The sequence below is a fragment of the Erythrolamprus reginae genome, chromosome 7 (assembly GCF_031021105.1).
Source record: "Erythrolamprus reginae isolate rEryReg1 chromosome 7, rEryReg1.hap1, whole genome shotgun sequence".
In the NCBI taxonomy this organism is placed as follows: Eukaryota; Metazoa; Chordata; class Lepidosauria; order Squamata; family Dipsadidae; genus Erythrolamprus; species Erythrolamprus reginae.
Genome location: NC_091956.1, coordinates 34,940,969 through 34,957,847, shown reverse-complemented (window position 1 = coordinate 34,957,847; position 16,879 = coordinate 34,940,969). Strand labels below are relative to the sequence as shown.

At 36.5% G+C, this 16,879-nt stretch overlaps 1 protein-coding gene across 2 annotated transcripts in view; it reads left to right on the top strand.

Annotated features, from left to right (window-relative positions):
- Window positions 1-7,247, top strand: part of GABRB1 (gamma-aminobutyric acid type A receptor subunit beta1) — a 163,537-nt gene extending 156,290 nt beyond the window's left edge. For both annotated transcript variants that reach the window (XM_070756591.1, XM_070756590.1), the window contains exon 9: window positions 6,900-7,247. In XM_070756591.1, the coding sequence (XP_070612692.1) occupies window positions 6,900-7,247 (348 nt within the window). The remainder of the gene's footprint in view (window positions 1-6,899) is intronic.
- The last annotated feature ends 9,632 nt before the right edge of the window (window positions 7,248-16,879 follow it).

Below are 16,879 nucleotides of genomic sequence, written 5' to 3'. Positions count from 1 at the left end.
AAGCGACAGCCGGGCGGCCGGGCTTCTCGGCGGGGGCAGGTTTGTAAGATGGAAAAAGTTCGGAAGAAGAGGCAAAAAATTTCCGAACCCCGGGTTCGTATCTCAGATTGTTCGTATGGTGAGGGGTTCGTATCACGAGGTACCACTGTATTTATAAGCCATATATTGCACTTTTGCTGTTGGAGAAGATGAGATCCAGACAGTTATCAAGTCTGGTATTGTTAGTTACTAGTTGGTCGAGTCCCAGATAGGTGACGGTATTATATATAGTAAAATGGATGGGTTCCGTGCTGCATTCATTTAAGGACCACTTAATGTTTGGTAGGTTGAGGTCCCCGAGGAAGATAATGGGGTATGGGCAGTTGGTTGCCCACATTAATAATGTGGATAATTTGTTAGCATGTTCGATGTCGTTGTCTGGGGCTCTGTAACAGAGTAAAAAATGAACTATGGTATTTAGGGATAAATCACAGACAATAGTTTCAGGTACCGATAAATCCTGTGCAACTTTGAGGATTTTTAGGTTCAGTGGTTTTTTATAGAATATAGCTACTCCGCCTCCTCTGCAGGATTCACGGTCTGAGCGGAAAACATGGTAGTTTTTTGATGTGATAATGGAGTCTGGGTAAACATAGAAACATAGAAGACTGACGGCAGAAAAAGACCCCAAGGTCCATCTAGTCTGCCCTTTTACTATTTCCTGTATTTTATCTTACAATGGATATATGTTTATCCCAGGCATGTTTAAATTCGGTTACTGTGTATTTACCAACCACGTCTGCTGGAAGTTTGTTCCAAGGATCTACTACTCTTTCAGTAAAATAATATTTTCTCATGTTGCCTTTGATCTTTCCCCCAACTAACTTCAGATTGTGTCCCCTTGTTCTTGTGTTCACTTTCCTGTTAAAAACACTTCCCTCCTGAACCCTATTTAACCCTTTAACATATTTAAATGTTTCGATCATGTCCCCCCTTTTCCTTCTGTCTTCCAGACTATACAGATTGAGTTCATTAAGTCTTTCCTGATACGTTTTATACTTAAGACCTTCCACCATTCTTGTAGCCCGTCTTTGGACCCGTTCAATTTTGTCAATATCTTTTTGTAGGTGAGGTCTCCAGAACTGAACACAGTACTCCAAATGTGGTCTCACCAGCGCTCTATATAAGGGGATCACAATCTCCCTTTTCCTGCTTGTTATACCTCTAGCTATGCAGCCAAGCATCCTGCTTGCCTTTCCTACCGCCCGACCACACTGCTCACCCATTTTAAGACTGTCAGAAATCACTACCCCTAAATCCTTCTCTTCTGAAGTTTTTGCTATCACAGAACTGCCAATGCAATACTCAGATTTAGGATTCCTTTTCCCCAAGTGCATTATTTTACATTTGGAAACATTAAACTGCAGTTTCCATTGCTTTGACCATTTATCTAGTAACGCTAAATCATTTACCATATTACAGACCCCTCCAGGAATATCAACCCTATTGCACACTTTAGAGTCATCAGCAAATAGGCAAACCTTCCCTACCAAACCTTCTCCTATGTCACTCACAAACATATTAAAAAGAATAGGACCCAGAACAGACCCTTGTGGCACACCGCTTGTAACCTGTCTCTGCTCAGAATACTCGCCATTAACAATAACTCTCTGATGTCTATGCTTCAGCCAGCTTGAAATCCACTGAACTATCCAGGGATTAATTCCAATCTTCACTAATTTATCTATCAGCTCTTTATGTGGAACCGTATCAAAGGCTTTGCTGAAGTCCAGATAGGCAATATCCACGGCACCACCTTGATCCAACACCTTTGTGACATAGTCAAAGAACTCAATGAGATTAGTCTGACACGATTTGCCTTCAGTAAAGCCATGCTGATTTGGGTCCAATAAGTTATTGTTTTTTAGATGCTGATTTATCCTCTTTTTGAGTAGCGTCTCCATCATTTTAACTACAATTGATGTCAAGCTAACTGGCCTGTAGTTACCAGCTTCTTCTCTACTGCCCTTCTTGTGGATAGGCACAACACTGGCCATTCTCCAATCCTCAGGAACATCTCCTGTTAACAGGGATTGGTTAAACAAATCAGTCAGGGGGGTAGCAATGACAGATCTGAGTTCTTTAAGAACTCTGGGGTGGATGCCATCTGGACCCATTGCCTTATTTATCTTTAATCTTTCAAGTTCTTCTAAGACATCGGCTTCTAAGATCACTGGAGCTGAATCCGTACAGCTGGAAGCAATGCTATATCCCTCTATAGTATTATTTTGTAAGGTGTCTTTTGAGAAAACTGAACAGAAGTAGCTATTGAAATGGTCAGCGATCTCCTTATTTCCATCAATGCATGTATTATTCCCGGTACTAAGCTTTGTGATGCTGCAGTTTTTCTTCTTCCTATCACTAATATATCTGAAGAAGGTTTTATCCCCCTTCTTTACAGATTTTGCTATTTCTTCCTCTTTTGAGGCTTTAGCAGCATATATTATCTGTTTTGCCTCCTTCTGTCTCATTTTATACACCTCTCTATCAGCCATACTTCCAGACTCTTTATACCTCCTATAGGCAGCCTTTTTTTCAATGACTATAGCCCTTACATCATTGCTAAACCATAGCGGTTTCTTCTTCCTTTTACCTTTAGTTACTTGCTTTACATAAAGTCTTGTGGCTTTTAAGATGGCTTTTAAGATGGGTAGGAAGCATTTAGCCATATTTCGCATATAAAAATTATATCAAAGTTGGAGGTGTCAAGTAGAAGGAGGAATTCAGACATCTTGTTGACTAAACTTCTAGCATTTAATAGTTTACATTTGAGATTGGTCTTGTGTTGGGGATTGGTTTTGGGGTGGTTAGAGGAAGTAAGGGGCACGCTTTCCTATTCTTTGTTTGAGGTGGTAGGGATGTCCATTTGTTCTTGTGGGATGGTGGTCTGGCGGGTGTCAGTTTGATGTTGTGAGGTGGTAGGTTGGAAGAAGTTAGACCGGAAGATATAGGAAGGACTATGGGTTTTGGGTTTGATGTATTCTGTGCGGTAATCTATGTAAAGGTTTGTTTCACCAAGTTCATAGTGTCTCTTGAGTTCTGCCCGTAGTTCACGAGACCGAATACATTGGAGGAGAGAAAGATCTGGTCTGGATCTGAGTTTGTTGAAAGACTTGTTATTTCTGGCAATGTCGTTAATGGTCCTGATGAATTGCTGTTTTTATTTGTTCATTTTTGCATACCACTTTGCAGAAGCGGGGGGTTATTGAGCCATCGCTATACTTGTGTTCAGGTCCAATTCTGGTAACTTCCAAAATGCCTTCTTGGGTGCATGTGAGTGATGGAGGTGGATGATATTTGGGTGCATGTGAGTGATGGAGGTGGATGATATTTCTTATTTTTGTTATATCTGTTATATCTGATTCATGGCTTTCTTCAAGACCAAAGAGGATAGCATTCTGGCATTTTTGTTCACATTCCATGGCATCCTTGACTAGGGTAGAGATATCAGTGGTAGATTTAGTGGGTTTTTGGAGTATTGAAAGTGGTTGAGGTTGAGGTTGGGGTGGTGACGTGGTGAGAGGTATTTGGATTAATCAGTGTTTGGATATTTTTCTCCATGGATGAAAGTCTTGATTCAATACTTTCTGTGAATGCTTGTTGGGTTTTGAGAAGTCTTGGTTCAATACTTTCTATGAATGCTTGTTGGGTTTTGATGGCTTCTTTTAAGGTGTTAATCTCATCAGACAAACTGCTGAGTATATTTAGCTTGGGGGTGCAGGAAGAGCACATATAAAGAAATTAAGAGTTTGCTTTTAGAAAGGTGGCAATATGTTTAGAAATATTGAGGCAGTTGTGTGCATCCTGATTGCAGGTTTTGCATTTTATGAAACCATCATGATCATTGATAATGTCATTGCATGTAAAGCATTGATAGTTGTGATTATCAATTGTTGCTTGTTGTTGTATATTCTGTTTGATTGGCATGTCTGCTTTGAGATTCAGTGTATGAAGGGAGAGGCAATGGAATGGAGTAGGAAGTGTGATGTTGTCCAGATGCTTGAAGATGCTTGCGAAGTTAGGCTTCTTCTTTGATGTAATCAGAAGGGGGAGGTGTGGTTTGGGAAAGGCTTTGCTGATCTGAAGATAGGGTGTTGGGATGCTTTGTGTTGTTCTGTAACAGCAGCTGTCTCCAGGATGTGTGGGGGCGGGGGTTTAGTGCTTCAGGAAAGTCTTTCAGTTACCAGTTGAATCCAGGTTAATTAAGGCTATTTCCTTATTTCTGGGTTCAGCTGAGAATGGGCTTGCTGGCTTTGGGGATTACTGTGGGAATCCCAGCATAGTTTGCACTTAGCGAAGGAAAAATCTTGACTTTTAAACAATACCCTGCCTCGGTTTATGGCTTCCTGCTCTGTGGGCCTCTTTAGAACCTGGTTGTCATGCTGCTACTTAACAACTTCACTTAAGCAGTTTGTAACTTTAAGAGAGAGGCAAATAGCTGAAACAGGCAAGAACAATGGCTTTCAAATGTACAGTACCCCCCCCCCTTCCTTCACAGCCAGCACTTTGAAATTTTAAGCAGTTTTGAACAGTCGACGCTGATAGCACCTGGTAGTTTAAGCTTGCCTTATTAGCCCAAATGGTCTCTACCCATCCTGCTACATCTCAATAGTCCCTGCTTACCCTTTGATCAGGATTTCCTCTTAGCTGAGCCCTGTGGACGCTTTCCACTAGAAGTCCTTTAGCTCTCTTCCAGCTGAGCTCTGTGAAGGCTTTCCGCTAGGAGGAAGGAGTCTGTGGGCACCTCTTCAGTAGTTGTTTTAATATTTTTTCATTGTTTTAGGTATTTTGGAGATGTCTTTTCCACTTCGAAAGAAGCAGCTCTGCTTCTCTGCTGCCTGCCTCTCTGCCTCTCTCATTATTAACATTCCTATCAAATTAGTCACTTGGTTGATAATTTATGGATTTAGGATGATTTACAGCAATTAAAAGCTAGTGTGTTTTTTAGCTCTTTTGACAAAAAGAGTCTTAATTGTAAGTACTAGCTCCATTAGAATATATCTTGGGATTCTTTGGAGAGGGGGAAGGGATTTTTCTATTCTCATTTCTAGCTTGTTTTATATTATATTAAAACAACATTCAACAATTGTTTTAAATTCTAAAAATTACAGAGTCATTGATGGTAACTGAAGTAATCCATCCATCCTCCTTTTTTCAGACTAAATTATTATTCTAACATATTTTGTTGATATTTTGACCCAGCAATGACCAAAATGTTTAATTTGTACAACATGCTGGGCACATAGAAGAACCTATTAAGAAGGTTGCGTTAATAGCTTCATCGATGTAACCTACCACAAATCCTATTGTGCCTTAGTATGAAGTATGATCCCAATCTAGAACTTGCATCAATGAATATGTTTAATGTCATGTTCATGGAACATATGTCATAATTTGCATAACTGATTTGCTCAAAATAGTCAAATTTGTTGACATTGCCAAGCCAAAAAAATTATGACTTGGAGTGCTACATGGATGAGGTTTGTAGTTTTGTGAACTTACAAATTAAACCAAGATTTGGGGGTGACAGTAGGCAAATTAAGACAGTTAATGCAGGACCCGGCCGAGCGAGGTCTCTCTGTGGCACTGCCTGATGGTCTTAGGACCTCCATGTCGCCCATCCACCATGGAGAAAGGCTCTAATTCTTTCTAACCAAGCACTTCACATTAGTCTTTCCTTACTTCTTTTCCTCTGAGGGTTTTGAGGCAGGGGTTGGAGTAGCCCTGGTGGGATCAGGCAAGTTGCATTGTAGCCTAAGCAGTGGGGTACTCACCCTGGCAGAAAATGAGGGGGAAGGAGAGAAGAGGCTGACAGAGCTGGAGCTAAAGAAGTGGAGATCTGATCCCACCAAGGCTGCCCCAATCAGCAAAATCAGGTGAACTCTATACTGGGGGGACGACACACATGCCCCCAGAGAGGGCTCTGAGTGCCCCCTCTGGCACACGTGCCATAAATTCACCACCACTGATATAGAGTCTCCTGCTTGGGTGGAGGGAAGCTTAGACTAGAAGACCCTGCAAGATCCCTTCCAACTCTGTTAATCTGTTAATCTAACCCAGGTGGGGGTTGCTGTTCCCACAACTACCGGTTTTGCTGAAATAATAGCTTCTATTCTAGAGATCCTCAGGGTAAAAGTGCTATGCTAGTTTCTTAGATTTTAAGGTAATCCTCATTTAGTGATTGCCTCATTGAGCAATCATTCACTTACAATGGTGATAATAAGCAACTTTACACCAGTCCTCACATTTACAACCTTCATAGATTGGTAAAGAAAAAGAAAGTTGAAATACATTGTAAGAACAATTACAGTTTTTCTTAGTGACTATTTTACTTAACTATCAAGATTCTGGTCATAACTGTAGTCACTAAATAAGGTTTAGCTTCCTGATGGAAATCTCTGGATGCTGCAAAGTCAGTTTAAAATAGACAATAAAGAATGTTGCCATTGCCAGAAATGAAAGGATAAACTGAAACTGAAATAAAATGACAACATTTTTAGGAAAACAGACCAAGATTCTATTTCAACAAATTTTCTCAATATTCCCTGAACAAGATGACACTAGAAAAAGTCCAGATTTGCAACTCCTTATAGTATAGTACTTGAAATGTGTTGTGCTGAAACTAGTTTTGACTAATTTAAACTTCACTGAAAGTAAGAAGACTATTCAGTAGTAAATAAGATAGTTTTTAAAATATCCTTAAAAGGAATGGATTTTCCTATTTTTTCATTTTTAAAAATTTTTGGTTGAGTGTGTGTATGTCATTTAATCTGGAGTGCTCCATTGTTTCAGGTAATATACAGGAGTGTAAAAAGCATTAGTGATATAGAGATTCTCTCTAAAGTGTACCCCTCCTTTAGATTGACACCTGTGGGAATATGCTTCTTACTAACTTGGAAATGAGAAATGAAGTCAGCAGCTCTGATGTGCTTGCAAGTTTGAATGATCCAAGAGCCACCATGTACTCTTACGATAGTGCCAGCATCCATTACCGGAGACCACCTACTATGAAAGACCTCAGCAGCAGAAGCACCTTGGACAGACACACTGCCCACCAAAAGGGACGACTACGAAGAAGAGCATCACAGCTCAAAGTCAAAATACCAGATTTGACTGACGTTAATTCCATAGACAAATGGTCCAGAATGGTCTTTCCTATCACTTTTATTCTTTTTAATGTTGTCTATTGGCTTTATTATGTGCACTGAGTTATGCTGTGATCCCTCCATCAAGTCATCATAGACACCATTTTTTTTCCTCTCTTCACTTTCTGTCAACTCTAAGGAAGATTCACAGTACAGAGTCCACCTATTCAGTAGGCGAGAGTATCCTTTTGCTCATATCTCCCAATTTAAACTCTGTATATTCCAAAAAATCAAAAGTACCTCTTTGAATATCATATCATTTTTTTATATCTGCTTTCAAAGAGCAAATATGTTTAAGACACAAGTGCTTTTCTCCTGTTTTGTTTAACACTATTTCTGGTAATCTTTCCTGTTTTTCTTAACATTTAAAATGTGAAATGAAATTCTATCTAATCCCATTCCCTCAAAAATCGATATCTAATGGCATCACAATATTGTTTGTCAAACAAAATTAAAATCTGTCTGCAAAGAAAGACAGATGATAACTTCAATCATATGCACATTTACTGAGAAGGCAACCTAGCTGCACAACTCATGAGAAACAACACATTGGTTTTCAGTGCAGGTCTTTTATTATAAATAAAATCCAGAACAATATATAATTTTACAGTATAAAAATGTACATGGGTAGACAGAGGTCTGCCAATATTGATGGAGAAAAGAGCTGAATTGTTAAATAATTTATCTATTAATTTATAAATGTCAGACATTTTTGTAAATTAAAATGTGCTCTTGCTGAAACCGGCAGCACATATTTTTCAAATGATTAATGCATTTAATACACATCTTTAAATATTGGAGATGGTAAGAAATAGCTTAGAAAGAACATGGTTTTTCTCTCACACAATAAAAGTTAATATCTTAAAAAGTGGTATCGCTGTGATGAATTAATGGATTTCTTTTACACAAAAATATTTTTTATTCAGAATTATTCCTTTATTCATATATACATTTATGCAGCTTTAATTAATATTTGATTATAATTCATACATTCAGTCAATAAGGATACCTTTATGAAATGACAGTGCTAGAAGGAAGATATGCCAGTAGAAGTCTACAATAACAAAGCTTTACTGTAGTATATTATACATGAAGTTTTGCTGGAAGAAAAATATTTCCCTTCTACTTCCATTAAAGGCTACTTTAATGGAATCATCAGATTATCGCTTCAACTATTATCCCTCTATCCCAGGAATCCGGGGAATTATTGTTGGGAGAAGAGGGGTCATGTTTGCCAGATAATAGAAATTTATATTCCATAGGGAAAGCTGTGGCCAAGGCATAAACTTATTTTAAGTGCCAACGTGCATATATCTCTAGTCACATCATTGGTTCTTTTATTTTTTTAATTTAGCAGGGAACAGCCCTAAGGTCCCCAGACCAAGATCATTCAACCTTCAAAACCCCTTTCTGACTATAATCGTTAAAACACAAAAATCAGTGGCACAAATTTCCTTTTGTTTTGAAGTGGAAAAAGTTGAAATCTTACAATAAGCTTTAAAATGGACTTCCTCTTTCAAAAAATAAAATTTCTCCAAACCTAGCTACTCTATATGTGTGCTTTGTGCCAATACCATTTCTTGGTCTTCAGTCCTCATTACAAAATTTTAAACATTGGGGCATACCTTGGCCACCAAAATTTGGCCCATTACTATGGTAGAAAATAAGGTGAGAAAATAGGACTTTAATATTTTCCTTCTTGCAATTCTGATCCAAATAACTAGCATTCTACCCTACAGCTGTTTTCAAGAAATCTGATTTTAGTGTCCATAATGGTTTCTTCCTGATGCAAATGGCTGATATGAGAAAAATAACTTCAACTTGAGGGGGAAAGCATGCCAGAGTAAAGTAATTAATAGTATAGCAATTATAACTCTTTGATAGCCATAGCCCAGAACAGGACCATCAGATCTGGCCTGCAAACATCAGCAAAATTGCTAGGGGGAAGAGATGGTGATCTCTTTGTTGCCCTCTACTGGGGAACTGAATTTTTGCAGCACCAATAAATACCCCAAAATGTAGGAATAAAGTGCCATAAATAATTCAAGAGCTGTTATTATTTCATTATTTTATAGGGTAAAATTAAAGCAATTAATAATTATTTTATGAGTAGAACATGATCAGCTACAGTTTAGCTCTTCTCCCTCGCACCCCAATGTATATGAAGGAGTTAATAGTGAAGTCATAGAAGAAAAATTTAGGTCCAGTTACAACCTGGGAGAAAGACATTGCAAATAATATTGGAGGCTGATTGGAAAGAAAGATTCTGTTTATTGATGAGCTCAACCACCAACAGCATGTGATTCTGGGATAGCTGACCAAATGGTTGAACAAATGGGTGGATCTTTTTAGGTTTCTATGACTTTAAACTGTTCTGGGATTGTGCAATGAAGGGCCTTGTCTTTTACCAAATGATGGTAGGTTAATCCTATTATGTCCTAAAAGGTCATGTTTATGAATAGATTGTCCTGGATTTTTTAATGGGTCCAAAATCTCCATCTCTAAAGAATCAGAAGCTAAGGGAGCTTCATCACTGGAAGCTTTCACAAAGAGATTTGGACTGTCCTCTATCAGAAATGGTGTAGGGTCTCCTGCTTGGGCAGGTTGTTGGACTAGATGATTTACAAGATCCCTTTCAACTCTGTTAATATGTTAATTTCTGCTGGAAACTGTTTTACTATGCAGAAAATTGGGCATGAAGCATGTTTCTCCATTTCTCATTTGAAGAAATATAATATTCTGCCTCTTTTAATATTCTCCAAAATATTTCATTCTTCTAGGAGAAGGAGTTTGTAATTACCTCTTACAGATGTATTTTGATTACATCATCTTACAGTGAGATGTGGCTTTGAGAGTGGCATTATAATAGTACAATATTGCGTTGACTGTATCTTAGAGATCATGTTTTTTTTTATTTTTCCTGGGGTTAACAAACCTCCTTTTCAGTTATATTGATATGGGGCCACAGACAAAAACCCCTGTTATATTATATATTATATCATTATATATGCCATCAGATTCTCTCATTTTCGGTGTTTTTCTCCCTTGTCAATTTGAAAACAATTTGAAATATTCTTCGCTTTGCGTTTAAACACAACCCCCTCCCTTTGCTATTAATGAAAGTATTGTCACTTTTTTAGATTACCATACAGCACTGAAAAAAGAGTGCCTAAAAAGAGTCCAATCATTGACAATAACTGCTTTCAAGAATAGCAGAGGGGTGCTGTGCTCAGTGAGATCTAAAGCATGTTTGCATATCTACAATATGTATATCTATGGATATATATACATACATACAAAAAAATTGATATAACATGAAACTATTCGAATTTGCATATTATTAGTGAGGTATAATTGATTTCCTAGAAGCTGTAGAGACAATCTGTTTCTTTGTTAAATAGTTTGGTGGCAAATTTCTTCATAGTTCAAATCCCTGCCCTTCTTTTTCAAGGAGGGAGCTAAGATTCATGACTAAAAATATAATAGATTAAGTTTTTGACCACATCAGTTACACACAGTGAGTTTATTATCCCAAAGTGCCCTTAGTGTGAAAGCTTGTATTTATTATATCTCTGAAAACTCAGGATACAGAACCAATACAATGCTTTGATTTAATCTGTAAATATATAGCATTTACATAACTGGAAATGAAAATATTAGCATATAATTATTTGCTAAAAATTGCCTTCACAGCATCTGTTGTAAAACTTGATAAGGCACAGTTGAACACATGAGCTTTCATTTATTTGTTGTCTTTAAATCATTGTTAATTTCTGATAAATGTCTGAATTAGTCTCTGAAGTTTTCTTGGCAATATTTTAGAAATGTTTTTCCATTGCCTGCTTCCTAGGGCAGAGAGGAGGTGACTAGCCTAAGGTCACCCAGTTGGTTTTGTGCCCAAGGCAGATTTAGAATTCATAATCTTTCAGTTTCTAGCCTCAAGAGCCACGGTGACACAGTGATTAGTATTGCAGGCTAATTCATTGCTCAGTGCCAGGAGTTCGATTCTGACTGGCTCAAGGTTGACTCAGCCTTCTATCCTTCCAAGGTTGGTAAAATGAGGACCCACATTATTGGGGGCAATATTCTAACTCTGTAAACTGCTTAGAGAAGACTGTAAAGTACTATGAAGCTAAGTGCTATTGCTATGCCCTAGTGACTACCGTATATCAAACTGGCTCCCATTATTTCTTAAAATGGCTCCCAATAAACAATTGTCAGTTCAGAAAAGGAGCTAGAGATTGCTGATTTTCACATATATCATCCCACTACTAAGTGTGTTAAGGTGAAATTGTTGAATGAAATAAGTCAAGGAAGTTCATGTGAAATAAACGTTTCCATCTAAGCTAATTTTATGCTGCAGTTCCTATGCTGCAATGAGAGGTATTCAAAGCTTGTTAAATTTCCTACTTAGTAAATTTAAGGCATGAGACTCAGAAATAGAGCAGGGGTCTGAAACTCACGGTGTCACATTGTTATCAAATCACGTCTTTTTTCCCCTTTGCTAAACAGGTGGGTGTGGCTAGAATGTGAGACATCTGGCACGCAGGCTGCAAGGTTGACCCTCCTGAAATAGAGCACATATATTTCAAACATTCTGGCTGGTGAATTCTGGTTACTGAAGGCCACATATCTTACAGTTGCTGAGACTAACATTGCTCTAGAAAACATTAATAGCACAGATACACTCTTACTGTTAAATCAAGCAGAGAAAAATATGTAGAGTTAAAAGACTAAGAGGGAAGCAATTACAATAGAGAGCATATTAGTATCGAGACCTCTTATCTATTCCCTAACATTTATTTTATATATTTTAAGCAGCACAGTTTGATGTTAATCCTAAATATATGATGTGCATGTATGTTTGTATAAGGTCTATTTTCCTCTGTTCAGAAAACAAGCAATATGAAAAGGGATATTAAATGTTAGCTCAAAATTCTCTTATCAGTGAAGTCCTATTTTCATAAATTAATATAATCCTAAAATCACTTTAAGTGAAAGTAAGATCTGTTGAAGAGTAGAAAGTAGTTTTAAACTCAAGTTTTATACTCAAGATAAATCTATGACTAGAATCTTTTTCAAAGAAAGCTAGACTTCGGTTTGCTAGTAAAAATAATTTAGCCAAAAAAGGGCATGTATTGATAAAATAAAGTTTATAATTTAATTGACAATTGCACAAAAATATTTATCAATGGTCTAAGCTCAAGAGTGGTTCAGGAACAGCCAAATAACTTGCCATTTCTCCTGCTTTTACATGTTGCAACTTTATGTGTTTAAGCTTTTAAAACGTACTATTTGAGTGTTTAGTATTACTTATTCAATGCTAAATCCATTAATAATAATAATAATAATAATAATAATAATAATAATAATAATAATTTATTAGATTTGTATGCCGCCCCTCTCCGAAGACTCGGGGCAGCTCACAACAATAATAAAAACAATGTTACAGTGGAACAATAATAAATGTTATCCTAGCTGAAATCTGATGCATTTGACATTGAATATAAAACCAGAATGTTCATATTACATTCACAAATTGAGGCTCTGTACCTCAAAATACACAATGATCACAGATGATAGCACATAACACAACACAATATATATGCACTGAACATATAGAACCCTAACAAAATTTTTGGAATCTCAGAAGAATTATCAGTTAATACAAAAAAAAAATACATTTGCAAATTGTGGGTGGACAGTATTGTTCTACTGTCATCTACCTATTAAAATATGAGATCACCTTCAAAAGTTGCCAGCTTTTGTGTAACTGAGTCTGTAATCCCTCTACCACATATCATTCAGAATGCAACACAACAGGATTTCCAACTGTGTAATATTCATGGGAATGGGTGAAAAGTTGAAACAAATTGTCCTTAAGAAATAAAATAAGCAATGAATGTGACTATTGTGTTCTACTACTTGTCTCCCAGAGCATTAGTTCATTGAGATTCATTGAGGGTTAAATAAGGTTCAGGAGGAAAGTGTTTTTTAATAGGAAAGTAAACACAAGAACAAGGGGACACAATGTGAGGTTAGTTGGGGGAAAGATCAGAAGCAATGTGAGAAAATATTATTTTACTGAAAGAGTAGTAGATGCTTGGAACAAACCTCCAACAGACGTGGTTGGTATCCACAGTAACTGAATTTACATATGCCTGGGATAAACATATATCCATCCTAAGATAAAATACAGGAAATAGTATAAGGGCAGACTAGATGGACCATGAGGTCTTTTTCTGCTGTCAATCTTCTATGTTTCTATGAGATGATCCTCCTAAAAGTGATGGATGTGCAAATATAATACCTTTTCAGCAAATCTTTTATTTAAAAAGACAGAAAACCTCAGTTTATTTAATGCAATATAGCCATTAGCAAGTAAGCCATGTTTCCTGGTTTAGAGGCCCCAGGACAATTAAAATAAAAGCTGATCAAAAAATGAAACCTTTTGCACACTATTGATTGAAATAGTTCTATGTGATAATCTTCATTAAGCCAAGAGTTAAGTCAGCACTTCTCAACTTTGGCAACTTTAAGATGTATGGACTTCAACACCCAGAATTCCCCACCCAATGTACTATCTTAAAGTTGCCAAGGTTTATAAACACTATCACTTATAATTCCATTCAATTGCTCTTCAGCTATTATATTACAAATACTCTGCTGCTTTTTCCAATCCAAATGTCTCAGGAAATTTGGAGTTTCATTAACACTAGTATCTTTCTTCTTCATTGTTGAAGTGTTATCCTAATATACTTTCAGCTCAAGAAGTACCCAAAGTGCAGAGAGTTTCTTTGAAAGTGATTTAAGGCTTAGTTAAAAGAATTTCCTCACACTGTGCCTATGTCTTCACTCTTGAGAGTGCTATTGAAATCCATGAAATATGAATCCATGTTTGTAACAAAGGTGCCTTGTTCAAATAAGCCTTGACTGAATTCCCTTTTGATTGAGACAAACTTTTTATAGAGAAGTCTATGTCCTCTCACTATTCTACCAAACTGTATGTGTAAATACTTAATGCTATAATGAGGTTAAAAATTAATTAATTGCCATGTGCTGCCAACATGGGAAGTAGACCCAAATAACAAAATATATTTGGGCTGGTGGTTATTTTGTTCCCCCAAAATAAGATATCCCCTGATAATAAGCCCAATCAGATTTTTGAGTGTATGGCAATAAGGCCAAGCCAGTGGTGAAATCCAATTGTTTTTACTACCAGTTTCTGTGGGTGTGGCTTGGTGAGCATGGCAGTGGAAGGATACTGCAAAATCTCCATTCCCACCCCACTCCCAGGGGGAGGATATTGCAAAATCTCCATTCCCACCCCACTTTGGGGCCAGCCAGAGATGGTACATTGTTTGCCGGTTCTCTGAACTAATCAAAATTTCTGCTACCAGTCCTCCAGAACCTGTCAGAACCTACTGGATTTCACCCATGCCAAGCACTTATTTCAGAATTCAAAAAATATAAGACAATCTTATTTTCAGGGAAACATGGCAGCTCTGTAAAAAAAACTGATATGTGATCAATTTTTTTGATGTTCATAAAAAATAGTTTCAAATTTCATTTCAAGTCTCTGTTTTAAAATCTGATTTCCAAAGGTATTTTAGAATAATCCCAAATACATATCCATAGGGATAGCTCTATTACATGGGTGGGCAATTAATTTTGCCATGGGGCTGCATGAGAAATTGGGATGGTTTTAGAGGGCCGGATTAATATAATTAATTGCCCACCCTTCCTTCCTTCCTTCCTTCCTTCCTTCCTTCCTTCCTTCCTTCCTTCCTTCCTTCTCTGCCTTTTATTTCTGCTTTTGGGCAGTTTTGGGCAATATTCCTTTCAGCTTACTCATTCCTGCAGTCTCATTTATTTAACCAAACAGAAGTGTTTTTCAGTCAGAAAGACTCTGTGCAAATATAACACTATCAGAATACATCTATAATTCTGATCAATTTTGGATGTGAACTTAGTGGGGAACAAAATTCATCCATGTCCATCCACCACCCTGCTGAGATCCTCTATTTCTGTGTGCAGCATAATATTGATGACCCCAACAATGTGAATTGTTGTACTGTATAGGCATTTGTGTCAGTAGAGTTCGTTAAAGGGCAGGTAAGAAAACATGTGTAGTGATGTCATGACACACATTTCAGCCTTTTCATATCTTTGTGCTCTGAATCTCTGTCCTTAAACTGGGGGGGGGGGGGGGGGTTGTCATTAGAAACCTTTTGGTTGGAGAACTTCTGAATAAAAAGACATTGAGAGTCTTATTGCCGTTTTTTTTCAACACAATTTTGTGAAAATAGACATTCAGCATTTACTAACCCAGGGATGTCAAACTCGCAGCATCACGTGATTCATCCTTTCATCCTTCAGAGGTCAGAAAAATGAGGACCCAGATTGTTGGCAGCAATATGCAGACATTACAAACTGCCTATACAGTGCTGTAAATCAATATGGAGTGGTAAAAGGGCATTATGAATAAATGTTTGTTATTATTATAAACCTAAAAAATTATCACTACTTAAAGTCTGTGCAATATTGCCTAATGGTTACCGTACAATGAAGTAGTTCCATGTTTAAAATTACTCTTCTCTAAAATAAAAATAATTTGACATGAATATGTGGAAGTGCAACTCAATAAGATGACTAAATCACTATCTTAAGTTAATAAGCTTGCTCAAAGTCATTTATTATTTTTCCACACCTTACAGAGATTCAAATTCACATACCTCAAATTAAAATACAATTCAATATAATATCAATAGCCAAATTCTTAATCAAAATGTCCTAATTATTTGTCAATTTTATTCTGGTACACATGATTCATCTTGTGCTACCTCCTTTTCAGATTTTATCATCTGGATTTCAGAAATTATTTTTCGCTTCCCATTTATTCTTCACAAAAAATATCTCCCCTTGAGAATCCCAATACTGTATAATAATAATCTTCCCTAATCTACATATTTCCCACTGTTGTTCTTAGTGTAATAATCTTCCCTAATCTATAAAGTCCACTGCCAATCCCAGGGTAATTATTTTCCCTAATCTATACATCATTGTCATACCCAGCATAATAATATTCCCTATTCTAATTATTTTCACTGCCAATTACAGTATGATAATCTTCCCTAATCTATGTGTTTCCCTCATCTATATATCTTCCCTATTCTATATGTCTTCCACTATTGAACTCAGTGTGATAATCTTCCCTAATCTATTTAATTTAACTATCATTCCCAAAAGAAGAAGAAAAAACTTTTCCTTATTCCATCTATCTTTCACTATTGTGCCCAGCATAATCAATACTAATTATTTATCCCATATTAGTCCTTCTTTAATAATCATAATTTATATTTATATCCCTTTTCCCTTTCCTCCTATTTTATTTATCACTATAAATCACATTATAAACTTATAATTCAAATAGTCAATAAAAATATTAAAATTAATCATCTATAATAACTATATCCGTTTTCAATTTTCTCATCCATAATAATCATAACAAATTTTCAATTTTCACATCCATAATAATCATAACCATTCAATTTTCTCTTCCTTAACCAATCATTCCATTTTAGCATTCTTTATCTCTTATTTCCTTTTTAATAATATAATCCAATAAAATTAAATCATTAATAATTCCAATTCATTTAATTGCATAGTCTTTTCTTTGTAAAATTTATAACTTT